Below are 26,071 nucleotides of genomic sequence, written 5' to 3' on the forward strand. Positions count from 1 at the left end.
AAACGCAGATCATCATGGGGCTCATCATTAGACGAAAGTGACGATGACAACCGCGTCTCAACAACAGAAAAGAGTGACAGAAACGAGGACACGTTTGAACAGGGTGGTCAAGGATCAGAGGAGCTGCCAGGCCCAACAGTCACTCCCCATTCAAAATGCATATTGCCAGAACCAGATCCAAAACTCGATACACCGATGTCTTCCTCCTCACCGCGGCTCCTTCAGTCTAGTTATGGATCCCCAACAAAACAGAAGGTGGTTGAATCCGAAACGCAGTGGGATTCTTCTTCAAGTGACAGCAACCCAAAAGACGGGGCCTTCACTATCAAAGGGGTTATGTTGATGGCTTCAGCAGAAGATCAAAATCTGTCCGAAGAACAGCAACTTTCCGATGACTCTTGGGAAAATGACAAAGATGTCTCCCCAGCACTGTCACAAGAAGCTGAGGGTCAAAACGCCAACGGTAAGGTAGGAAGTAATGGATCAATTGATAAACCTGCAAGTAAGGAAGGAAAATCAGAAGAAGAGAAAGAAGATGACAACAGTTGGGATGATGATGACGACGACAAAGAGCCTGCGCAAAATGAAACGTCTCGCCACCAGGCAGAAAGTTCAGAACATGGACATACTACTGGTGTTTCTCTGTTACACCAGAAAAAAGAGCAAAAGGAAGCTGACTCTGATATCTCTGAACCTGAAAACTATGATAAGGAAGGAGAGGATGACCATGTTCCAGTGTCCGTTATCTGTGGGGATGAAGATTTGTCAGAGGATGACATGCAGAATGAAAAGGGGCTCGCAAGTGATAAGGAAAGGACAGAGGATTCTGACAGCCAGGACCAAAAGCTGCGGTACGATTTGGTCAGTGGCTTGGTCAAAGTGCCCGACGCAGGAGAGGATTCCGACAACACCCCCGATGGATGCCTGGGTGACGAGGATGAAGGGCATGAGTCTGCACATGAGGACGAGCCTAGATTAACTGCCTTTGTTTCATTAAGCAGTAAAGACGACATGGTCGATACAGAGGCTGTGAAGCAGGCCTACTGTGATGGATCCTCTGATGAGGAGTTACCCCACACAGACATAGACCAAGTTCACGTGGATTCACCTGTTGAGCTAGAGGACAGGGACAAGGGAAGGACAGAGTTCAGAAACACCAAAGAGGCAGAGAAACAGGTAAACCAAGTTGTGTAGGTGGCAGCTAGTGTATAGATATGTAGTGTAGTTAGGTGGCTCCTGCAGATGTAGAATTGTAGGTATTTGGCCTCTATAAAGTCAACAGTCGTGGTGTGTTTGTACATGTGTGTAAGTGGCAACAGCATTTGGTATACCACTTCATTGTGGATGAAATGCATCTTTTCATTGTACAGAAAGAAGATTCCACAGAAGATGACGAGGAGGAGGAGGACGAGGAGGACGAGGACGAGGAAGGTAACTACAGAGATGAGGAAGAAGAGGGAGACAATGAAGTGGACAAGGAGCATTTTGAAGAGGAGGATGGAGACTCGCCCGTTACCAGCACACCAGGGCCAGAGAATGAAATCTGCAAAGACAAGCAAAGGGGTAAGGACTAAGGAGTGAATCATGAAATACAATTATGAGGCTTACCCCATAATGGGCCATTTTTAAATGCAAAAACTAGAGAACTATGATAAACTATGAAATAAAGGTATTGACCACTCTATTAATTATGTAATAAGCAATATTTCACGAGAGGGTGTGTTTTACTCGCATGTAATATTGCAATTATACAACGGTTACCCTTAAAACTAAGATATTTGAAGAAAGAAAAAAATGTTAATGACACATGTAGCCACTACGACCACAAATCCCAAGAAACTCGCTAGCCTAGCAACCCAGTCAGATGCACTCTGGGAGAACAGAGCAGCTGATTTCTGTGTTTTGATTAGGTGTTCCATCATGCTCGTTTGAAGCAACCAATCAGATTGCTTCCTCAATAATAATTGGCAAACTACCAAATGCTCCACAGATATGTCTTTGACCAACATTTTAATCAGTCCTCTATAACGTGTCGTCCACATTTTAATCAGTCCTCCATAACGTGTCGTCCACAGATTTCCTGTCAGAGTTGGGTCTTGAGAAGGGAGAGGAAGAGGAGGACTCATGGGACTCTGAGGCACAGTGGCATTTATTTATGACATGTCTTTATAAGATCACACACATTGTTATTCACGTTGTTGTTCTTTACAGTTTACATGTGAGTTTACGTGATCTTTTTAATTTTCAGTCCCGCTCTGAAAGTCCCCAGAAGTCACGGCATGAAGCGGAGAAGAGCTCGGTTGCCAAATCTCCCATGTCTGTTGTTCAAGAGGAAAATAAAGAAGGTAAATCCTCTTTGTTTTATCCAACAAAATAACTAATGACCAACATTAGAGCTTCAGCCTCCATTTCATGCAGCAGAAACATTATGGCCTTAATAAATTAAAATAATAATAATAATTGTATTGTTGACAGCGCTGCAAGTGATATTTATAGTCTCAATAGCGATGATTTCAATCAGAATATAGAGCTTATATCAGAATATGTAGTGTCTGTTATAATAATAATAATGAATTGTATTTTTATGGCGCTTTTCTATGCACTACGTGCCTACTCAAAGCGCTTACAATGGTTCATTCATTCATACATTGGGAGGTGAAGCGGCGAACAGTCGACGCCAGCGTCCTCACTGTTCATTAACAGGGGAACTGAGCTGGTCCAGAATTTTGTAACTTCAAATTTCAATTGTTTATTCTATATCCTGTTCTCTGACATGATTGTATGCTGACCTGAAAATGCATCTTCTTTTGACTAATAGCTGGAGAGACGGGTAGAGTAGTAGACCACCTGTTATTGAACAAACACACTATAGCAATTATAGCCGCATATCGGAATGCACTTGTGTCCGCCACCAAACGAACCGTGCTTGTCCCCCATATGTAACAGAATGTTATCATCTCCTTTGTAGACCTGTTTTATGTTCCCTCTTTCGTGAGAGGCTCTGGAAGCAATAGGATGGCCGTTCTAGAGCCCTGGAGGAGTGTAGACAGCCCCAGAGGCTGCCAGGCACTGCTGGGTAGGAATGTCTGTCTGAAAAGCAGCATGTTCACCATGTCAGAGGACTCACCATCATATCATGATCATTATACTGTAGGCGAATGCATGCCCCCCTGAACCCGAGCATTGAAACCTATATACTGTATTGATATTTTCCATAACTTTATGGCACACGTTATATTGCCTTGTTCCCATTCACATGGTGATGGAGGAGGTATAAACAAAATGCTAAGATAATGCGAGGGTGCAGAGTGCAGACTAGCCAACACTAAAACTCAGGACTCCTGGATCGCTGCCCTTCACACCCTCCTGTCTAACAGGTCCACGTTTCTGATGTGGTCCGCCCATGTGACATCAAATTACATTCTCTCTGATGTGGTCCGCCCATGTGACATCAAATTACATTCTCTCTGATGTGGTCCGCCCATGTGACATCAAATTACATTTGTAGCATTCTTGTGTAGATGTCATCCAGGGCCTTTTTTCTTTTGTTTAGCAAACCCCTTTTTCATATTGTAGCCTCGTTTTGAAATGTAGATGCCATAATTATGCAGGCTGAGACTAGAATGAACAGAACCGTAACTGGTGTTCATTGCCTAATCACACACCTTCATGGCACGCTCATTAACCACACGCTCAACTGCATGGACACGCTACTTGCAGTGACCTGGCTTCATGGAATAGCATGCTGTGCAAACTAATCCACTTGGCTCTTTCCCATTATATTATAGGGTACTTAACCCAGAACCTTCCAGAACCTGAAACCTTCCAGAACCTGTGAAGTTCTGTGATGGTTTTCTTTGCATACGTTTCTATTATAATAACCACAACCAAGTTGGACCAACCACCAGTGAAGGGGCGGTACTTTACTACTTATGTCATGGAAACAGCCGGTCAACAAGTGCACAACTTGTCGCAATACGACACATTGTGAGCTTGTAGATCGGCTATTTGAGCTATTTTAGAAAATACATTGAAAGTATAATCTCTGTGTTTGAGGTTCCCTGAAACAAATACACAACCTGTGAAATACGTTTCACAGCACTGTACGGTTCACTTACTTGTAGTGGAAAAGAGCTAAACATTCTTCCATTCTGTCCAGTGGTGCTTCTTGTGCCGTACACACACACGCGCACACAAACACACGCGCACACACACACACACACACACACACACACGTTTTTGTTTTGTTTTTGATTACCCGTTTTTTTTTCTCCTTTCAGTTGTTAAAGATGATGTTGGCGGGGACAGTGACAGCAGTGGCAATGATGGTGACATTAATGACCAACATGTGTCACCGAAAGAGGTAAGTTCATCAAATTAATGAATGTAGGAAAATGCTGTTTTCCTTGAAGATGTAACTAGAGCTGCAACTATCAATGATCTTGTTGGTGATTATTCTATCCATTACCTTTTTTTAAATATATTTTTACACATGTTTATTAAACAAAATTAGCCCTATTTTATACTTATACAACAGTGTTGCATGAAACTGGAGATTTACAAGCTCACTAGGCGGGATATGCTGTGATTTGTAGATTGGCTATTTTTGGCTCTTTTTTTTTAATCGATGACTATTAAATTAAATTATTTATTTGTGATTGATTAAATCGGCTAGTTTGATTATCCAATTGCATCCCTAAATATAAATACTCATCCTCTCTGCCAGACTGAGAAAGCAAAATGGGAGCCACTATCTGTTCTGAGCAAACTGAAAGGAACCAGTAATGGAAAGACAGGTAGACCTACGTTAAGTTGTATAGCCTTCCTGAATGAAATTATATAATACATTGCTGACTCGATTTACCCTTAATATTTTACTTAATTCTGCTTGATAGACTTAATGGAAGAGCTTGGTCTGGGCGATGTTGATGATCTGGAAGGTAAGAGGATTCATTTAATTCACTTTCTGTGTACAGATCATACGAATCATACATGCAGTGAATCTTATTAAGTAGGCTACCCTGAATATAAATGTTTTTCTTTCTTCGTACTTTTATGAAGCTCACAAAGCAGGTCAGTGTCTACGTGAAACACACTAGTTGTAGTTGTTCCCTAAAGCCTCCTAAAGTCACTAGGTAGCATAGACACAGTGGTGGATGAAGTACTCCCATTTCTTTTTCTTTTACTTAAAGCTGTACTATAACCTTTTTATTTTGTCCAATCTGTATGGTACAGTATGTTAAGGGTGGTTGTATTTGCTCTTCTATTGATATTTAGATCCTATACTGTGTGTCTGGTTTGATATGACCTTTTGACCCAATCCTGTTTCTGATTAGCTTTGAACCTGATGTAATTTCTCCTCTGAGTAAGCAGACTATAGCTTAGTGGCAAAATGTACAGCACTTGTGCATGCATGCAGGAGGCCGGGTTCAAATCCGAGGTAGAACAGGAAAGTTTCATAGTGCAGCTTTTAAGTGCAGTACTTAAGTTACATTTCACCACTGATAGTTAGGCACGCTTGGTCTCCAATGGTTTCTATCATGTTACTGGTACCAGATGCCTCAGACTGGGACTCGGCCAGCACCACCAGTAGGAGGACGCTCCCTGGCCGCAGGACAGCTTCCTCTCCTGGGGTGGAGGAGCTGCCAGAGTCCTCCAGCCCTTCCCCAGTGCCACTGCCGTCTGGTCAGGAGCAGGAGGAGGTGGCGGCCACCGCAGTGGCAGCGCCACCTGCGCTTCACGGGTCAGGCCAAACGTTGACACCACTGCCACTGGCCGGTCCGAGGTCCCTCGCCTCCCCGTCCCCGTCCCCGACTCGGGCCTTACCCAATCCCCAGCCCCGTGCCAGGAAGATGGCGCCTCAGAAACCAGAGAGCGAAGAGGGTAAGGACCTTGTGCGACCTTATCATTTCCACTGATTAGCACTGGGTTGCTAGGTGATGTTGTCAACAGCGATGGAGTGCGCCATCTTGAACTGCGCACGCACCCGCACCCAATGTATCTGTTTCTTTCGATCGATTTCCTATTCCTTGTCCCAGATGGCATTTCTGGTCAAAACACGTTTTTTTTACTGCTGATAGCCAACACTGTATGTCCCTTTACCCTGATTTATTCTTTACAAATGTAACACTGATGGTGTTTAATTTCCCTCTGTGCTTGTCTTTTCAGACTCTGATTGGGATTCAGACAGTACGTCCTCCCCTCCCCGTCCGGCAAAGACTTGCAATCAACTGCCACATATAAGCGAGTCTCAGGTGGTGATCTCGGGTAATAAGCTAGACTGTATGTGCTCTATGCTCGGCCATGTAGAAAATATAATATTGCTAGCTATGTAGTTGCGCCAGAATATCGCAATATAGTATTATTGAGGAGTGGGGGAGTAAAGGGCTGTTCACACCAATGACTATAACTATAGCTTTAAAGATCTAGTTTTACAAATCATTCTATCCTAAGTGAATGGCAAGTATTATGGAATATCGGCCCCATTCCTATTATCATGTGTTGTGTTCTCACCCTGTGCACGAGCCTTCACCTGTGTGTTCTCTACCTGCAGATTCCCCACACGCTGTGCACGAGCCATCACCTGTGGCCAGAGACCGGGAGATCATTCTACAGGCGGAGGAACACACACCAGAGGTAGGTCACTGTCATTGAAAGCCCTGTTCACATCCATCCTACCTCATTTCTCATTGTCATTGTTTTCATCCATGCGTACAATGTTCTTATGGTCTCCCACGTGTAGCAATAGTCAGTCCATTGAATTAATAGGTGCTCCAGTCAGTTCATCTACCGGTACTTAACAATGTTTTGTTTTTTGTTGTTGTTTTTTTAACTTTATTGCAGACCCTAAGATTGTCTTTGAGTTAAGGTCAAATACATGCTCGTTCCGATGTCAGAAAGGATTTCTGAACAAGTTTGAGTGCAAACTCAGGTGCACGAGTTCCAAGAAAATGGTCTGAGACCGCCCATCAGAAGTTCTGAATGGCATCAATTTGTAGTTCTATCACCTCCCTTTCTGAAAACTTCGGAAGGAGCATGTATTGCTCTTTAGTCCTACTGGAGTCAAGGTTGACGATTTCAGTGTTGTAGCCTAGATACTACCACTATAGATATGATAAATGACTCCCTGCATTAGCATACACAGATTGAACCTAAATGAAGGCAGAAATAAAGGGATAAATCTTTCCCTCTTATCACAAGATATTACTTTGAAAATGTAATGCAGTAATTGTGATGGAAGGAAAGGAATTCTAACACATACTAACAAGCTTCCACATCCGGATGAATCTTGCCAATGCCATACTGTAATCCCTGTGTGTTAACATGTAACATCAATGCCTGGTTTGTGTCTTTTATTTTTGTCAAGTCCCCGTTAATTGTATTTCTTTGTCTGTCATGCTATCAAAGGAGAGGGATGATGCCTCAGATACATATGAGTTAGATTCAAATACGTCCTCTGGCCGCGGGGGGCCTGAAAGTGGAAAAAACAAGAAAGAGGTGATTGAGGAAGCTAGGCCCAAGGCGGTCGATGAATCTGATTCCAATCAGGAGGAGTTCCCATGGGAGAAACGTTACGAGAAGCTATGGGTTGAGGTGGAGAAACGGGAGGTCAAAACCACCTACAAGAACGTGACCGCAGAACTGAAGGAGAGGTTCGGAGAGTTGCCCGAGTCTCACAGGTGTTCCCCGGAAGACGGTGCAGAAGAAGAGCAGGCCATGGACGAATCTCCTCACGCCGAAGAAACATCGAGCGACGAAGAGGAAGGCGAACCCATCGTGCGTCCCACAGCCAGGGCGAGGAGCACGGCTTTGCTCACCATACCCGAGCAGAGGGAGTCGGGCTTAGAGGACTCCCAAACCGAATCTGCTGAAAACTCCCAGTTTGAGGAGCAGAGCCAGGAGTCAGTGCTTCCAGGCAATGAGGGCAGCAAGGCTGAAGATATTAATCTGACCAGCGACGGTGCAAGAATGTCTCCTTCTCCACAACTCTCAGCAGGGCTTGGCTCTGCGGACAGCGACATGAATAATGATGCTGAGGCTTTTGCCTGCGGTCTTGCCGAGCACATTATGTCTGAAGACATTGACCTTGATTCGCCTTTGAAAGATGAGACCAAAGCTGAGCCACTCCAGTGCTCACAACCAGAGTCTACCATGGAGGACAACTATACACTTCCAGATGAAGGCGAGGAGGAGCAGAGCCCCGCTGGTTTGGAAGAGAATCCCCAAGAGATGGTTGACTCTCAACCTTATTCAGTTCAGTCAGTTGGCATGCGTTCAGCAGCTAACCTCGGTGTCTCTGATGAAGAGCTGGAAGAGGACATGCAGAGGTTCAAGCAGGAGGTAGGGATGCTGAAGGTTGTGCTGCTGGACTTGGAGAAAGAGAAGGCCCAACTCCAGAGCGAGGTAGAGGATGGCCGTCACTCCCTCCCATAGTCCGTCCTAGAGAGCCTCTCTTTCTTCATCTTTCCCCCCCCATTTCATTTCATTATCTTCACTTGTTGTGAGAGTTGTGAGAAAAGCCCCAAAACCATGGTCACAGATCATAACTTCAGTCTGTTCCTGTGTGTTATTTAACATAGAAAAGATATCCTTGCATGTTTCTAGGGTTTGTCTATGTAGCTCGCATTGCCATTAATTGACATTTCATCACCTTTTCTCAGAACTAACGTGTCACTTTAATAGTTCCCTGACATCACTAACAACAAGCCGTTTGTCCTCCTTATCTATAACATGTGTTATAGATATGTTCCACATATCAGAGGCCCTCTTCTACTCCCGTACTTGTGCCTTTTTGTGTTTCTTCATGCATGAAGTTTGCATGTCACTTAACATTGTGGATTGCTTCCATCTAGAATCTAGATGGCGTGCTGTGAAGTGGGTGTGGCAAACGATGCTCTTCTTTTCTGTGAAAAGAAGTTTTGTGAATTATGTGTCATTGGCAATTATTTTTATTTTTTCCTGCATGCTGTTTGATGTCATCCTTCATGTGAATAATTTGCTTATACAACATACCATCCATATACTTAAAAGAATAATTCAACTTAACTTTTGGCCAGCCTTTTCAATGTTTTCCAGCACCAGTGTTTTCCTAGGAATAACCTGAATGTGACGGTTTCAGATTTTAGTCATGCATGACTTTGACAATGTCCAGGGTGAAATTCAGGGGATATGTTATGGTTGTGAACTGAGAGTAGGATTATGACATGAAGCTCAAACAAACAACAAGAGTCAGCAATCTTTAGCCAGTGTCCAATTCTTTGACAGTTTCAGGGCACTGTTCACAAGTAGGATTTGGGGAATCCAACTGGAACATACTGATGGAATGCAAGTTGACCAAAGAAACAACGCTTCATTGTAATTAGCTCTGACTACCGTATTACATGGTGTAACCACAGTTAGGTGTTAGGTCTCCCGAAGGAGGGGTTACACGCTGAATTATGCATGGCAATGCGTACACGTACCTGCTCCAAATTGCATTTTTAAAGGCTGGCCGCGACCTGCTTCACTCTGGCCCTGATCATGCTCATCATTAAACATTTACCCTTGTCTTTTAAGGCCGGCAAAGAGAGGACTAAACCCAAAACGGAGGCGCAAAAGCCCAGTGCTTTCTGGGATTTTGGACCAAAAGAGGAAGGACTGGAAGCAGAGAAACCTGAGACCGTCTCAAGACAAACAGAAGGCTGTGCGTCTGGAGGAGATGGAGCAACTGAAATGGAACAGCAGCTCACTGCCACTGACAGTAATGCCAAAATACTGGCAACTAGAAATCCAAAGAGGTATGCACTTTTCTGTTTTCTTCGTCTGTGCATTAGAGAAGAATATCGTTGCTGTCGGCCAGATACCTCTTATCTCCAAATTCTAACTTTTCTTGTTTTTTTCCGAAAACTACTTGATCATACTACAGTGTCACACAAAAGCATCAACAGTAGCAGATCCACAAGCATTTTGAGCTTGTCGACAGAGACCATGTGTGTTTGGAGTAAAAAAACATAACCTTGGTGTAGTGTACAGTGCATTCTATTCAGCAGTGGTGCTCAAACTCTTTCCTTTGAAGGATCCGCAAATGAATATGTATTTAGCTGAAAATTGTTTGTGCCAGCGATCCCCCTATACACTGATTTGTGTTGTTTAAAATGTAAAAACATTTTCAACTGTTGTGCACGCATATCATTGTTCATACATACAAACATACTTGTTGCAGGATAGTTAAGAGGAGGACTTAAACCCCGATCTGAGAGATGATGCCCAGAGCAAAGAGCATGCAGCTGTTAAGTGTTATCATGTCATGGGGGTGTTACCAGTCATTCACCAATAGGTTTATTGCTTTCCTTAGTGGCGGCAGAACCCCAGGCCAGCCTCATGTCCCACCCCGGCAGGTAGAGGGGACCCGAGGGGCGCGGCGCCGCCGCACAGCCCCTCAGACCTCGGTCCACATTAACGGAGACCCTCTGTCCGTGTTTGACGATAGCACTTTAAGCGAAGTGTCGGACGATGAAGGAAGGTATTCTATGCTGTATAACAACGCCGCCTTTTTCCTTGTCCCTCGCCACATCACACTTCTGCCGTCGATGGTGGGGGGAAATAATCTGGAAAATCTTTCACCTCTCTCTCTCTCTCTCTCTCTCTCTTTCACCTGGTTAACCCTCAGTCTAGTTGCATGACTAACCAGCCCGGAATGGAATTGTATACTTCATTATACCACATCACACACGGCCTCTTGAACACAGTCGAGTCCTCACCTCTTAAAAGCATCCTACTGTATGCTTGAGAAATAAACCGTGTGATGACATCGTTTTTTTTCTCCTCCAAATAATCCCTTGTCATTTTACCCTGTTTTTGTCTGTCCCAGGTCTCTATCTGCAGCCAAAGGGAGAGACGAGGTAAGGTGAACAAAGTATACGGATTTTAGACCTCAGGACGATTAAAAACAAATCTTCTGAATCAGTTTTCTGAAAATCCCATGTTTCTATATCAGTGGTTCTCACCCCAGAAATTATAATGGCCGCCGACCCCCATCTGAAAATATGTCGTTCCAGGGACGCCCCCAGAAGCAAAGATTTGAGTTAAAAACGTTCGCTCTGAAAGAATATACATTAAAAGATTTACGCCACATTTTCACAATTTAAAAGAAATGGCAGATATACAAGCTCATAGCATCGCATCGAGTGCCGTGCTATGAGCTTGTAGATCTGCTATTTTTCAATATTATAACATAATGGTTAAAACATCAAAGGGGGTTACATAATGGATTAAGTGGTTAATGTAATGGTCTCTGTGCATAAACTGTAGTCTCATGTTTCCAGAAGGTGGCCTACCATACTACGGCTCAGAGTTTCATAGCTTCATTTTGATTGATTCAGCAGCAGATTTGAACGACTGGAAATATAGGTCGAAACGTTAGTCATGTTGTATACTACTAATAAAAAGGCTTAAAATGTCCGTGCTGCTCCAGTGTCCTCTCCTTTCACACAAAGGTGTCATTTGAGGTCACATTGAAATCTGCTGCTGAGTCTATCAAACTAAGGTATGGGACACTGGACTGGAACAGTAGGCCACCTCCTGGTCACTTGGGATCAGCACAGAGGGAGCCTACAGCATTTGTTTTCACTAACTGATACTGTACCTCAATAAAACAATGGGGGTAATAATAATATTTTGTCTGCATTCATTCAGAATCCTGGCGACATGGAGCTGGCAGAGGACTTCGATGAGCTCACTCAGTCATCAGACACGGCCACAGATGACTCCCCCACCTCAGGCTATCATCATGCCTCCCTGCTTGTCCAGCAGCTGGACTCCACCACTTTAGGTACCGACTAGAGCTAGGCCGATATAGCCGTCTGGCCGATATGTCAGCCATTGTTTGTACTTTTGGGGGCGATATCGGCCTCGTTATTATGCAGCTGATGTGTCCTGAGTTATGACTTTCACCCTGCTGTCCCTGACTGTGCACTCTGTCGTGAGCTGGGTGGGTCGGCTATTTCTAACACTGGAGACAAAGTATGAATGGCGCTTAACTCTCCCACACGTTGTGTGTCCCATCAGACTCGAGGAGCATGGTGAAGCTGCAGAACATGTTCCTGGAGTATGAGCGCTCCATCCAGAAGGCCAGGAGCCGCCACGGTCACCTGACGGACAAGGTGAGACAGCTGGAGATGGAGAGGTCCGAGCTGAAGTCTGCCATGGAGGACGTCAAAGAGGACAAGTCTGCTCTGGAGCGCCACCAACTGGAGCTGAGGACCGACGTCAATAATCTCAAGTAATACAGTCAATATTATTATATAATGCATCGTCTCTGTTGGGTGGAAACCTCATACATCCAAAACTGTTACTTTTCTGTCTTAAAATTGAAAAACGGCAAAAGATGGACGAGCTGAGAACACGTCGCTTCGCAAAGCCTTGTGGATCTTCTACTTTTGATGCTTTTGTATGACACTCTGATTGCGAACGCAGTGAGCACTTACTATGAGACCTAGCAGATCATGTCTGTGTGTGTGTGTGTGTGTGTGTGTGTGTGTGTGTGTGTGTGTGTGTGTGTGTGTCTGTCTGTCTGTCTGTCTGCGTGTCTGTCTGTCTGTCTGTCTGTCTGTCTGTCTGTCTGTCTGTCTGTCTGTCTGTCTGTCTGTCTGTCTGTCTGTCTGTCTGTCTGTCTGTCTGTCTGTCTGTCTGTCTGTCTGCGTGTCTGTCCCGCTATCCAAATATGGAGTGTGTTGCATCAGCAATCACTCAGCTCCATATATGGGCACAAAAGGGGCCAGGTCCACTCAGCTCCATATATGGGCACAAAAGGGGCCAGTGATTTGTTTGTTGTGGACCTGGCCCCTTTTGTGCCCATATATGGACACAATTTATTCTAATTGTTATTGCAATTTACGATCTGCGTTCGCTTCCCGCGTTCGCGCGTCTTACTCGTATGATCAAGTACTACAGGGCGTTAATTTACAGTTTTGAATATGGAGTTAAGAGGTTTCGGTCCGACAGCGACGATATACAGTATGTCATTGCATATATATTACTGTTATATATATTTCTATATTTTTTCCCTACATTAATGCCTTACTTCGTCATACAATAAAAGTAGAAAAAATTACCGATTTTACAATTTTGTCTGACCAGTGACTGGCTTCCAAAAATGTAGAAGGAGCTCACTTTTCTAGTCTGGCCATTTGGAACTGTTCTCCGTGTTTGTTTCCACGTGTGGTGGTGTAGATATCAGCTGAAGCAGGAGCAGGAGAACCACCGCAACGCCTCCATGATGTACAACAGCCTGCGGGAGAAGCTGAAGCGGATGGAGGAGCAGCAGCAGCTGGAGGTGGAGGAGAAGCAGCGTGTGGAGCTCACCCTGCGCAACATGGAGCTGGACATGAGGACGCTGCACAACAACATGAAACAGGTTTCCACTGCACTAGACATGAGACATGAAACAGGTTTCCACTGCACTAGACATGAGACATGAAACAGGTTTCCACTGCACTAGACATGAAACAGGTTTCCACTGCACTAGACATGAAACAGGTTTCCACTGCACTAGACATGAGACATGAAACAGGTTTCCACTGCACTAGACATGAAACAGGTTTCCACTGCACTAGACATGAAACAGGTTTCCACTGCACTAGACATGAGACATGAAACAGGTTTCCACTGCACTAGACATGAAACAGGTTTCCACTGCACTAGACATGAAACAGGTTTCCACTGCACTAGACATGAGACATGAAACGGGTTTCCACTGCACTAGACACTTACAGCACTGTCATTTATTTTTTTCTTTTCTTTTTTACATATATTTTAAATGTATTAAAATGTTACACATTTTAAAAACAACAAACTAATCTAAGAAATTCCATAAATAAAAATTATAATAATGAAGAAGCACAGAAAATCTGCTATTTTTCAACGGCTAAACTATGAAATTATGGTTAAAGTGGTTAAACGAAACGCTAAGCTGACACAGACGCGATCCAGCCAGGTCTTAATGGGTTTTAAAGAGGGGAATCCCACATCGGTCTCTTCTGACCTTGTGCTTGTTTGTGCTCAGCTGGAGGAGGACCGCAGTGAGAGCCAGAGGCTGCTGGCCCAGGAGCGCAGTGCACGCACCATGCAGGAGAACCTGCTCAGCACGCACCTCCGCAAGCAGCAGGAGATCGAGGAGGAGAACCGCAGGAACGTCAGCAGAAGCAATGAGGTGACCTCAAGTTTCATTACTCTAGACCAGGTCTCAGGCCTTGTCTCAGCTGACCGAGGCCAGTAACGTTGTTTCCCGGTCTTGTCCTCAGGCCTTGTCTCAGCTGACCGAGGCCAGTGACCGGGAGAAGGAGCTGCTCCAGCAGAACTCCTCGCTGCAGGAGGAGCTGGGCCTCCTGCGTCTGGAGCTGGAGCGCTGCCGCGCCAACGGCGCCATGGAAGAGAGCCGCCTGGCCGAGGAAAGCGAGGCCGCCAAGGAGCGTCTGGAGGACTCGCGCCGCGACCTGAAGCTCAACGAGGAGGCCCTGGCGCAGACCGTCTTCCAGTACAACGGGCAGCTGACGGCGCTCAAGAACGACGCCGCGGCGACCGCCGCTCGCCTGGAGCACGAGCGGCAGACCCGCGAAACGCTGGAGACGGAGCTGGAGTCCATGCGGAACCGCCTGACCGGCGCTCTGCAGGAGGCGGAGCGTTGCCAGGCGGCGCGGACAGACGCAGAGAAAGGCCTGCTGAGAGAGAAGGAGGAACACCAGCGGATTAAAGACAAGCACACTGGTGAGCAAACAGCGGGATGAAGTGATGGAAACGTTTATAGCCAGTATTTATCAACCCTGTTTAATTAGGATTTTATTTGTTGGTTAGCTTCTAGAATCTAGATCGATACAACGCAAGCTGCTATTTTTAACCACTTTTAACCAATCCTATCTTGTTGACTGTACTCGGGCACCTGAAGTTTTCGCTCTACACGAAATATCTTTGCCAAAAATAGCCGATCTATAATCGTACAACGTGTCACGTTGTGACACGTTATAAGCTATAAGCTATAAGCTACCGGTACGTATAAGCTATAAGCTATGGCTGATGTTCGGCCCAGAATATGGATGCTTGTGTTCAAGGCTTCAGTGGTTAAATAAATTAAATTGTGGCGAACTGTTCTCAAATGGTAACTTTAATTGATTTAGTTTTTCCAAATTATAAATGGATAGAACGGCAGTTTGGAAAAAAATCACAACAATGTCACGATTTAGGAAAACGCCAACGTGGTTTATACACAAAACACCCAAGCTTTCTATTGTGGTCCACCTTGAAACAGAACAACAATAATTATGTACAAACAACCATGAAACAAAGACTAATAAATTCCTTATCTTTAAAGTTGGGATCAAGAGGTACCCCAAGAGAACCCCAAGGAAGAATCCAATGCAGAGTGGGCTATCTTGCAGGGAATTTAGGGATTTCAGGAATCGATTCGAACATTTAGCACTTTCTGACAAATTCTAGGTGAAAACATTGATAAATGGTGGCCTAGGTCTAGGACACCATTCTGGCTCTCTAAATGTTCTTTCCGTGTTCTTTGCTATAGGCGACGCAGCCGGTCAGCGAGATACGGTCAACAGCCTCTCGCTGAAGCTCTCCAAGTCAGAGGCGCGCGCCAACAGCCTGGAGAACGAGGTGCACCGCGCCACACTGCAGCTGACCGAAAAGGCCCTGCTGCTGGAGGCCCTGCAGCGCGAGAAGGACCAGGTGGCTGCACGCGCCAAGGAGATGGAGACGGCCCTGCAGGTAGAGGGCTGTGATGCAGCAGTGCACTGGTTCCCAAACACTGGTTTGGGAACACATTTTTGTTCATGAGTGAAAAACAAAATTCCATTATTCTTTCAGTAATGGCATGAAGAAATACTAGAAAAGTAAAATACTGTGTAAGTGTCCGGGTAGCTCAGTCGGTAGAGCTCTCGCCTTTGGATCACAAGCTCATGGGTTCGATCCTGGGCACCACCAACTCACCACTACTCAACACTGAGTAGCAAGGCTTGGTGCAGCAAGTCGAGCGGGAAGTACTGGGAGCTGATGGTATGTGTGACGCTCCACCTCAGCAATCCATCTCCCAGGGGTCTAGCGCATTGTAACGGGGATAGACTCCTGCGTGTTACCGGCTGTTACCGACAATAAGCCACTCCCGACCTACCTATTACTACTACTATAGAGTCTGGAACTACAGCTCCCAAAATCTGAGTAAGGATTAAGGAGCTGGTATTTCCATTCACAAAAAAAAATCACTTAAAATATCTTCACATTTAATGTTTTTTAATGTTGCTAAGCAGCAAGCTACATATGCTTAGATGATTTCTATTTATTATTAGGATACATTTGTGCGACTGTAAAGACGAAACGGAAGTGTGGAGGAGGCTTCACTTCCGCTTTATCACTTGCTCATGATCAGAGCTTCCGTTCTCCAAACTGTATGATCGGAGGCATTGAAAGTTGTGGTTGGCCTGGCCATGCGAGACTACAGTATATTAAGCCAGTCAATCTATGATTTGACCCAAAAGAAATGGCAATAGTCATCCAAATAACATATTAAACATGGATTATTATTATATAAATTGTGGATTATGGTAAATTCAGGGGTTGAACCGTCGTTGGGGTACCATTGAAAACCTATATAAGGCAAACATTTCCAATTTGAATTATGCTTTAAGTAGTAACATGTCAAACTAGCGGTTATTCATTATTCTGAATCCATTCCAAGCATTAGTTTTGCACGAAAAACACTCCTTGGGCTAAATTTGGCCATAGACACTAGCCCAAATGTGATGACCTCATGAAAACGGCTTTGGCCGATCACAATTTATTTTGGGTCACTCCCTTTTTAGCTTAGATTGACTGCCCTAGAGAGTAATGCAAGTAACGATTCTAAAACAATCAAAATTATCTCAAAATAATTGCGACCTGGCGACTGTAGGACCTGCTCTACCAGTGTTGAGTTTGGCAGCACATTTTGTGTGTAGTTTTCGTCAGCGTATAAAAGGTAGTCGACGGAACATTTTTCGGCATAGTTTTAAGTCGGCGAAATCAACAGTTTGCTGTACCTTCCGCAGTCGGAGAGGGACGTGGCCAGTCGGACGGGAGCGCGCCAGGAGGCCACACAGGAGCGCCTGGCCCAGGCCCAGAGCGAGGCCATGCTGATGCGCCAGCAGCTGGAGGAGGCCCAGAACAAAGGCGTGGCCAAGGAGCGCGCCGTGACGGACGCCCAGGAGTGCTTCAGCGACATCCTGGACAAGCTGCGTGCCGACGCCGAGGAGCGGGTGCAGCTGGTGGAGGAGAGGAGCAAGGAGCTGGCCGGCAAGGCGGCCGACCTCCGAGACCACGTCTACAAGCTGGAGGAGGAGAAGAACGACCGGGAGGTACGCAGCTGGGTCCATAGAGAAACATACATTATTTTGAACTGCAGGGACTGGGGACACCCCTACACCACTACAGATACATAGTGACTCCACACCCTGAACTGGGGACACCCCACCACTACAGATAAATATTGTGAAAATACATGATCTACACCAGCTCACAGCGCATGCTGGGAGCTGGCTATTTTGGCTGGCTATTTTCACGATGTTTGCCTCTTGTTTACGTAATGTTTGGGAATTTGCCCAATTTGGTGTTGTCACTTGAAATGTGCAGATATACCCTGTATACACTTATACTGTATGTTGGTTTGAGGACCCACCAATCAATCAATAAAGCAATCATTCACATTTGATTGTCACAACACAAATACAGAGTAACTTTCTCATCACCTCACTCTGGCTTTCACTGTTGCAGTTTGATATGTAATAGCCCCTCGGACTCCCTTTTTTGATCAAATGTTTAAAAATCTCTTGGATCCCAATCGACACTGTTAATTTAACTGTGGATTTGGTTCCATTTCTACACTCACTACATCCAGGGGCCCCGCTGACCATTTGGTTGCCTGCCTCACACAAGATATGTTTGTGTTGCCCCTGCTGTTTTCTCGATGTGTGCGTGTGTGCACAGAGCCGTGTGAGACAGCTGGAGCAGGACCTGGCTGACTCTCTGAAGAAGCTGGCTATGAGCGAAGCGTCCCTGGAGGTGAACACGCGCTACCGCAATGACCTGGAAGACGAGAAGATCCGGCTGCTCAAAGACCTGGACAGACTGAAGGACAAGGTACAGGGACGCACGGACGGGGTGGGGGGTGGGGGGCGGGGAGCGGTTTGTTTGCTATGTTTATTATTCCCATAATATTCAAAACAAATTGAAACGGGGATCTATAACATTTCTCAGGCTAGCTAGCTCGCCATATTTAGAGAGAGGTTTGACACACAATCCATACATGTTTTGTCCATTGTCTCCCCCCCCCCCCACCCCCACCCCGTGCTGCTGTGCTGAACTGGCAGTGTGCTTTTGCACTTTATTCTGTCCGTGAGCATCAGTAATATTGCCTCTATTGGGTAGAAATTAATGAATGAATGTCCCAAACTGTTACTTTTCATGATTCAAGTAAAAAATAAATAGCAAAAGTAACAGATCTACGGGCTCAAAACCAGTTCAAGCTTGTGGATCTGCTATGTTTGATGTTTTTTTGTGTGGCACTGTAGTTAGTATAGCGTAAGTATGGCGTTAATTTACAATAAAACACAAAAAGTGAACATAATGGAGATGAGAGGTTTCTGCCCTACAGCAACAATATGCTTATCATATATACACAGCTGTTCTAATGGTATGTACAGTTGTACACCATGGCCAGCTTTGTGTGACCGATTGGTCAGCCACACAGATTGGTCAGCCACACGGTCAGCCTCTGCATGGGCAATATGCATTGCAAAGGCAGATGGAAGGCTGGCTACACCAGGCTACCTCTAACCCGTGGTTTACCTTCCGTCACGCAGGTGCAGGAGGGTGAAGATCAGTACGTCCAGGCAGAGAGGCGCATCAACACGATGAAGAGCAGCCTGGATGATAAGGACAGAGAGGTCTGCACCACCACCCAGAGGCTGCAGGGGGCGCTGTCGGCCTCGGCGGCCACAGACGCCACCACCAAACAGCTGGAGGAGGCTGTACAGAGGTAACCCAATCCAAGGATCCCTCAGGTCTAGGTTTAGACATGAGTTACATTCATACTATTGTTACTTTTGTTGTGTGTACACGTTGACACACTAGAGAGAATGAAACAGTAAGTACCCCCCCCAAAAAAAAGAAAGAAAAACCAACAGCTATAAAATAACATGACCAAAATAGGGAGGCCAGGGTGAGTGCGGTTAATGAATGTCAATATAAATATGGCGTCCCTTTTAGACTGGAGATAGAGAACGCCAGACTGGAAGCCGCTGCCAAGCAACAGAGCAACAAAATCGAAGCGCTGCAGAAAGAGGCTCAGGAAGCTACCATGGTAGGTGATATTATCCACTCAACACTCACCCTGACACACTGCATGGTAGGTGATATTATCCACTCAACACTCACCCTGACACACTGCATGGTAGGTGATATTATCCACTCAACACTCACCCTGACACACTGCATGGTAGGTGATATTATCCACTCACCCTGACACACTGCATGGTAGGTGATATTATCCACTCAACACTCACCTTGACACACTGCATGGTAGGTGATATTATTAACTCAACACTCACCCTAACACACTGCATGGTATGTGATATTATTAACTCAACACTCACCCTGACACACTGCATGGTATGTGATATTATTAACTCAACACTCACCTTGAAACACTGCATGGTATGTGATATTATCCACTCAACACTCACCTTGACACACTGCATGGTAGGTGATGTTATCCACTCAACACTCACCTTGACACACTGCATGGTAGGTGATATTATCCACTCAACACTCACCTTGACACACTGCATGGTAGGTGATGTTATCCACTGAACCATGATTTTAAAAACTCAAAACTGTTATTTTATTATTATTATTATTTTCCAAAAGTGATAATTTCCATAAAGACATTTTTAAAAAGTAGTGAAAATAGAAGATCTACAAGCGTACAGCCTCAAGTGTTGAAAACATCTCAAATGTTTGGGAACCACTGCTCTAAACACAAGCATTTTAACACTCCATCTAGGGTAGGTGATAATATCACCTGCAATAAATGATTGTTTAGTGAATAATAATATTATTCACTAAACAATCATTTATTGTACACAGGATCACACTTCAACTTTAAAATAAGAAATCTGAATATGATGATGCATTGTCCAGTTCATACAGGTATATATACTGTACATGTCATGTAGTACTCGAAATGTACTGTAATTCTGCAAACTGTTAATAATAATAATCAATCAATCAATCAAATGTGATGGTTCCAGATAGTTTGGATCGTTTCCTGTCTGTAGATGTGCTATAAAGTGTTCCATCTTTTCACAGCCATCTGAGCATTCACCTGGAGGAGGGGTTGGTATTATGAATGTAGACCTTTGTCTTTCTGCGTGGGTTGACTGACTTCTGCTTTGGTTTTGCTCTTCCCAAAGATTCTCATTGTCAGTCAGTGCACACTATGCTATTAAAGGGCAACTGTGATTTTTAGTTTATTTAATTTTTTTACTTGGACCAACCATTTAAATTTAAACATTTACCAGACGCAGAGTAAATGTCGTCATCTCGTTAAACGGCAAGGTGATATCTGCAAAAAAATCAGTTCTTCAAGGTAACTTGGATAGTGGATACCAGGTATTAGGTAAACATCAAACCCAGCATCTGTCTAAACAACATGCTATCTAAATAACATACTGTACTTAGCTTTTATGGACAAGCAAGGAAAGTCTTCCCTAGGGAGATCCAGTGACATTGGCACGTCGTCGACACCAAACGCATTGCAAAGATTTATGTATGTCACATTTTCTCATGTCCTCCTCACTATGTAAAGGTAGTTTCTTTTTGCTAAGTTGCCCTTTAACGACTGCACTTTGATATTGGAGAATGCAGAAAGAATCTAAAGACATGTTTATAGCTTAGCTTAAAATTACTTTTAGTTTTAGATCAGCTGTTCTGGGAGGGAATTTCTTGGTGGTGGTCTCTCTATTATGTCATCACTGTCATGCAGAAACCTTGTATCTCCCTCCCTATTTCATCAAATGTTTTTTATTTTAAAGGAATCTCCATTTCCTGAAAAGTCACAGTTTTGGACATACAAGGTTTCTGCCTGACGGTGACAAAATGTGTATTCTCCCTCTAACTTGATCTTGGTTTGTGGGATTCTTTACTTTAATTTGTATCTGTGTGATACATGACACTTTCTCTAAGATTAAAGTTTCATTGGGAGTGGTGGACATTATAACCCGATAAGGTGGAGGTTTAAAAACCAACAAGGAAAAAGACAGTTTATCCAACTCCAGCTTATTCCCTCAGGTTAGGGGACGATTGGAGGACTTGGTAACAAACCTACAAGGCAGTAAGATGAATTTGGAGGACCAACTCGGTCGAGAGGTCGGTTGCATGCTCACTTATTTCACATAATGAAACTTTAACTTCTAAATCAGTGGTTTTCAAAGTGGAGTCCAGGGGTCCTTCAGTTAGTAATGGCATACACATCTGTTTAACCACTTTAACCCTATCAGCTATTTTAAAAGAAATAGGAATATATATAGGGAATATTATTTGAATGCTTTTAACAACACAGATATTGTTTCGGGGGCCCTGTTACAAAATATTATAAGATGGGACTGCCCACGGCCAAATAAATACATTTAATTTAGGGATCCTTAAATTGCAAAAAGTTTGAAAACCACTGATTCCTTGTTCTCATCTCATCTTCCCCAAGGCTTGTCTAACTGGAGTCAAATATTTATGCAACCCTTGTAACGTTTTAAAAAAACTTATTTTTAAGGTATGGGGTTAGTTTTTGTAGCGAGTACATTTACAGAGCTACAGCAAGTTGCATTAAAGGTTTGGCACTATGAGTGATATTTATTTTAATAAGTATTAAATAGCTCTATATTATGATATTATTTACAGTTATAGACGGTTTGTTCGGTAACAGTCTCCCCGCTCTCTCCAGCTCTTTAATAAACAGATAATACATTTTCAGGATGGGACACCAATTTTATCCAATCAGAAGAGATAAATGAGCTTTGTGGGGTTCTCGCTTCTGATTGGTTGAAATTGGCGTCCCACATGAAAATGTATTTTCAGTCTACTAAACTAAAGAGCTGGAGAGACAGGGAGAGCTCTGTTACTGAACGACCCATAGCAAGGATTACTATGAATGTAGAGCTTTACATTTAAAAAGCTTTTAACAAAATCATTAGCCTGGATCCAGCCCATAGACCCCGACCCAAGCTTCAGTCTGATAATCAGGCCACACATTCATATCAATCAGCACCTTTTATAAAGCATGTATATTGTGTACAGTACCATCAAAATTAACTTTTCCTTCATATCAATGCAGACAGATCGAGGACAAGTTGATTCAAGTAATTGAATACACAGGACCCCAATGGGAACAGCTTTTTGCCAACTTTTAATAACATATTCAATCAAGCAATCAATCAGAATAATGAAGAGGAACTATAAATGCAGTAGATATCGTTGTCAGGCTGAAACCTTGTATTTATCGCATTTTTTTAAGTTGTTAGTACGTCTGTGGGTTTTTCTGAATACTATAACTGGCTGTAGAGCACAGAGTCTGTAACGATAGAAGTTGGAGATCCATGCCCCACCCGGCTATACAATACCCGTGTCAGAGTACCCTTTTATATATGGAGTTCTGTGTCAGGCATGCCCATATATGAGGTGTTGTGATGACAAGCCAGCTCCATGTATGGAGATATAGGGGTGGTCAGGTTCAGAGCCCGGGCAGAGGCTTTTGTGCTGGTTCTGGACAACCGGCTATCCGACGGACCCGACACCGGACACTGCACTCCCTGTGGTGGTGTGGAACGTGTTGAATTTGAAGTCGGTGGGGCGAATGGTTTTGGAGTTACGTGGATTACAGATGTACGTACAGACGTACAGCGACGTGGTGCATTTATAGATGGATTGCACGGATTAAAAAAGCTTGTGACTAAAATAATGACTACATTATGACCCATCGGAACATTCGTTCTTTTCCCCCATTTCCTGAAAAGTAACAGTTTTGGATATACAAGGTTTCCACCCGACAGCGATGATAATATACTGTATGTGTGACTGTGTATATGTATATATACATATACACACACACACACTGTATAATGTGATCACTGTCCTGGATCCTCCAGGTGCAGAGGCAGAGCATGCTGTCCCACACAGCCCAGGACTCGCAGGCGTTGTGGGAGGAGGAGTTGAAGAGCCGCTCCAAGCTGGGCCTGCGTCTGGCGGAGCTGGAGAAGGAGAAGGGAGAGCTGGGCAGCCTGGTAGGTGACCCACCACCACAACACTGTCACATAGATGGCTGCTCGGAAATGTTCGCCAACAAGCCCTTGTTTTGACAGCTTGTGTATTCTTATTGACAGTAACGACCTGTCAAGACAGAGGCAACAGAGCCTCTTGAGATATAACCATGAAATACAAACCAACAAAGGCACAATAGAGTTCTCCACAGATGGGAGATCTTTTTGTAGGTCAACCTGGAACTTACAAACTTGCTTACATACTTTGTTATAGCCAAGGAGACTTACATTTTTGCATAATTGGATACAATTCTAAGTAAAAGCACGCAAGGCATAATAATTTGTGGTGGAAACATTGTGTAATTTATGTAGTAGACTAAAACATGAAACTCTCTTATGCTATCTACATTTTTTTCTGCATGGATCAAAAATTAAATTAAAGCATAATTTGTAATTTCCTGAAGTAAGTCATTTCAAACGAGCAATCCATTTTGACGATTTTGTACTTTCTTAAATCGACGATTCAGGTTGCTGTTAATGGAACTCCAAAAAGGGTTAACCCTGGATGGATTTGTTCATAACGTAACAGAGCAGAGTAGGATGCATCCCAGGGCAGCATCAACGGAGAGTTTTAATGCGTCCTGTCTTAATCTGTGCCAGAAACGCAGGTCGCACAGTTTTCAACATCACTGATGGTGTGTGTGTGTGTGTGTGTGTTGTGTGTCTTCCAGATGGAGATTGAGAAGAAGAAAGTGAAGAAGATAGCGGAGCAGAAGAAGTCAACGGACAGCAGGCTGGAACAGGAGATGAAGAGAAACACTGATCTCCAAAAAGAAATGTACAGGTGACCTTACCTCCTCCGCCCGCCCTGCGCAGCCTCCACCACTGGCTCCCATCCATGTGTACTGTACCTCCTCCTCCTGCCCAGTACAACGCATTCCTTCCTGGCTTACGTAACACTGGTGTTAGCTCTCTGTGTTTCCGCTACAGAGATGTGGTTTGGATACTTCAAGAATGCCTGCAATATTAACATTGCACAGTGAAACCGGTGTCAAAGTCAAACTGTGTGTGTGTGTGTGTGTGTGTGTGTGTGTGTGTGTGTGTGTGTGTGTGTGTGTGTGTGTGTGTGTGTGTGTGTGTGTGTGTGTGTGTGTGTGTGTGTGTGTGTGTGTGTGTGTGTGTGTGTGTGTCCAGGCTACGTACTCTGTTGAAGACGGCGAAGAAGAAATACCGGGAGCATGAGGGCGGGGGAGCAGAGTTTGGCTCCTCCCCCATGAGCAGCATGAGGATGGAGACTGGACGATACAGCCAGAACGATGGAGGACGCATGAAGGAACAGGTCAGCATCAAAACCACTTAAACCCCTATATACACTCTGTATTCACTCTCTATTTATCCGATGTACAATCTCACAACGAATGAAATGTTCTCAATGCTTCTCATGTATTTTGTTAATACCACAGATTTATATATGTATAGCACTTCACTAAGTATGCAAAGTCACTTTATATGGGAAAACAAGAGAAACTATTAGGTAAAAGAATCAAAGAAATGTTGTGGTAAAGGAAACTGTACAAGCAAGTGAGGGTGGAGGACAGACGGACAGATGTTTATTGATCCCAGGAGGGAAATTCAGTCACCAAGGCAGTTAACACCCTGAGCGACATAAACGGAGGTCTCCATCCTATAATAAAAGGACGGAACAGGCTGGGAGCGCATCGCTCCACAGGCTGGGAGCGCATCGCTCCACAGGCTGGGAGCGCATCGCTCCACAGGCTGGGAGCGCATCGCTCCACAGGCTGGGAGCGCATCGCTCCACAGGCTGGGAGCGCATCGCTCCACAGGCTGGGAGCGCATCGCTCCACAGGCTGGGAGCGCCTGTAGGGCAACATTCAATGTCATTTCCGGTTGGGACGTCATCCAAAATGTTCCCCCCCATTGTAGTGGATGAGACCGAAAATCTTAAAACATGAATAACTGCTGATCTAAATCAATCCATACAATTATAATCAAAGATTATGTTTTTGACGGCCCATCACGGTCCTGTCGCTATATTGCGTTTAATCATACCTCCCGTTCGATCGCCTCGGGTGTTTTGGCTACATCTAGGTACTTCGAGCTACTTCCAAAATGGCGCGGAGCAACCTTAAAATAGGTCCTGAAGAAACAAATCGCTGGGCGTCCTGATTTAATGGTTACAAATACCCCCGGGCGTTCGGGTGTTAACAGCAGTTCTACAAAAAGAGTGTATTGACAAAAGAAAATGACATAATAGAGCTTGAACTATAACAACCCTTGTGCAGGTGGACGATCTGCAGATGCAGCTGGGCAGGGAGACGTCTCGCAGCAGAGAACTGGACAAGGTGAATGGAGATCTGCAGCAGCAGCTGTCCTCCATGAAGGGTCTGAGCCGTAGCAACGAGAGGCTGGAGAAGGCCAACAGGTAGGGACTCATATCCACGTCAACTATTGTGTTTTTAGTCATTATTCTGTTGTATTGGTGCTGCACTGCAGCGACATGGGCACAAGGGCTACACTTGCATGCCCTTTGTATAAGACACATTTCTTCCTCGGGAGACAAATAATAAAGAACCTTGAACCTTGAATGCTTTTACGTTTAATCAAATATTTATTTGCTTTTTGTTTTTATATATATATATTTCTCAATTAATTGATTGACTACAGTTTATACTTTGTCGCACAACAGTGTCGTGCATAAATAATAAGCTATTTTACAAGCTCATAGA

The 26,071-nt window shown here is 44.3% G+C and overlaps 1 protein-coding gene across 6 annotated transcripts in view; it reads left to right on the forward strand.

Moving 5' to 3' along the window:
* ankrd26 (ankyrin repeat domain containing 26) overlaps positions 1-26,071 on the forward strand; it is a 51,927-nt gene that overhangs the window by 17,541 nt on the left and 8,315 nt on the right. For 3 of the 6 annotated variants that reach the window (XM_080761659.1, XM_080761658.1, XM_080761657.1), the window contains exons 13-41: positions 1,371-1,563; positions 2,076-2,137; positions 2,249-2,345; positions 4,281-4,363; positions 4,727-4,796; positions 4,896-4,940; positions 5,557-5,883; positions 6,169-6,267; positions 6,554-6,636; positions 7,408-8,403; positions 9,556-9,776; positions 10,334-10,501; positions 10,850-10,880; positions 11,674-11,809; positions 12,046-12,259; positions 13,210-13,393; positions 14,042-14,188; positions 14,280-14,742; positions 15,551-15,750; positions 17,067-17,372; positions 18,001-18,153; positions 18,876-19,051; positions 19,282-19,375; positions 20,383-20,409; positions 21,364-21,441; positions 23,214-23,348; positions 24,056-24,168; positions 24,519-24,663; positions 25,628-25,767. In XM_080761659.1, coding sequence (XP_080617785.1) covers positions 1,371-1,563; positions 2,076-2,137; positions 2,249-2,345; positions 4,281-4,363; positions 4,727-4,796; positions 4,896-4,940; positions 5,557-5,883; positions 6,169-6,267; positions 6,554-6,636; positions 7,408-8,403; positions 9,556-9,776; positions 10,334-10,501; positions 10,850-10,880; positions 11,674-11,809; positions 12,046-12,259; positions 13,210-13,393; positions 14,042-14,188; positions 14,280-14,742; positions 15,551-15,750; positions 17,067-17,372; positions 18,001-18,153; positions 18,876-19,051; positions 19,282-19,375; positions 20,383-20,409; positions 21,364-21,441; positions 23,214-23,348; positions 24,056-24,168; positions 24,519-24,663; positions 25,628-25,767 — 5,186 coding nt within the window. The remainder of the gene's footprint in view (positions 1-1,370; positions 1,564-2,075; positions 2,138-2,248; positions 2,346-4,280; positions 4,364-4,726; positions 4,797-4,895; positions 4,941-5,556; positions 5,884-6,168; positions 6,268-6,553; positions 6,637-7,407; positions 8,404-9,555; positions 9,777-10,333; positions 10,502-10,849; positions 10,881-11,673; positions 11,810-12,045; positions 12,260-13,209; positions 13,394-14,041; positions 14,189-14,279; positions 14,743-15,550; positions 15,751-17,066; positions 17,373-18,000; positions 18,154-18,875; positions 19,052-19,281; positions 19,376-20,382; positions 20,410-21,363; positions 21,442-23,213; positions 23,349-24,055; positions 24,169-24,518; positions 24,664-25,627; positions 25,768-26,071) is intronic. The other 3 variants (XM_080761661.1, XM_080761660.1, XM_080761662.1) reach the window with 3 other exon arrangements.

This window comes from Protomyctophum bolini, assembly GCF_963924005.1.
Source record: "Protomyctophum bolini genome assembly, chromosome: 4".
NCBI lineage: Eukaryota > Metazoa > Chordata > Actinopteri > Myctophiformes > Myctophidae > Protomyctophum > Protomyctophum bolini.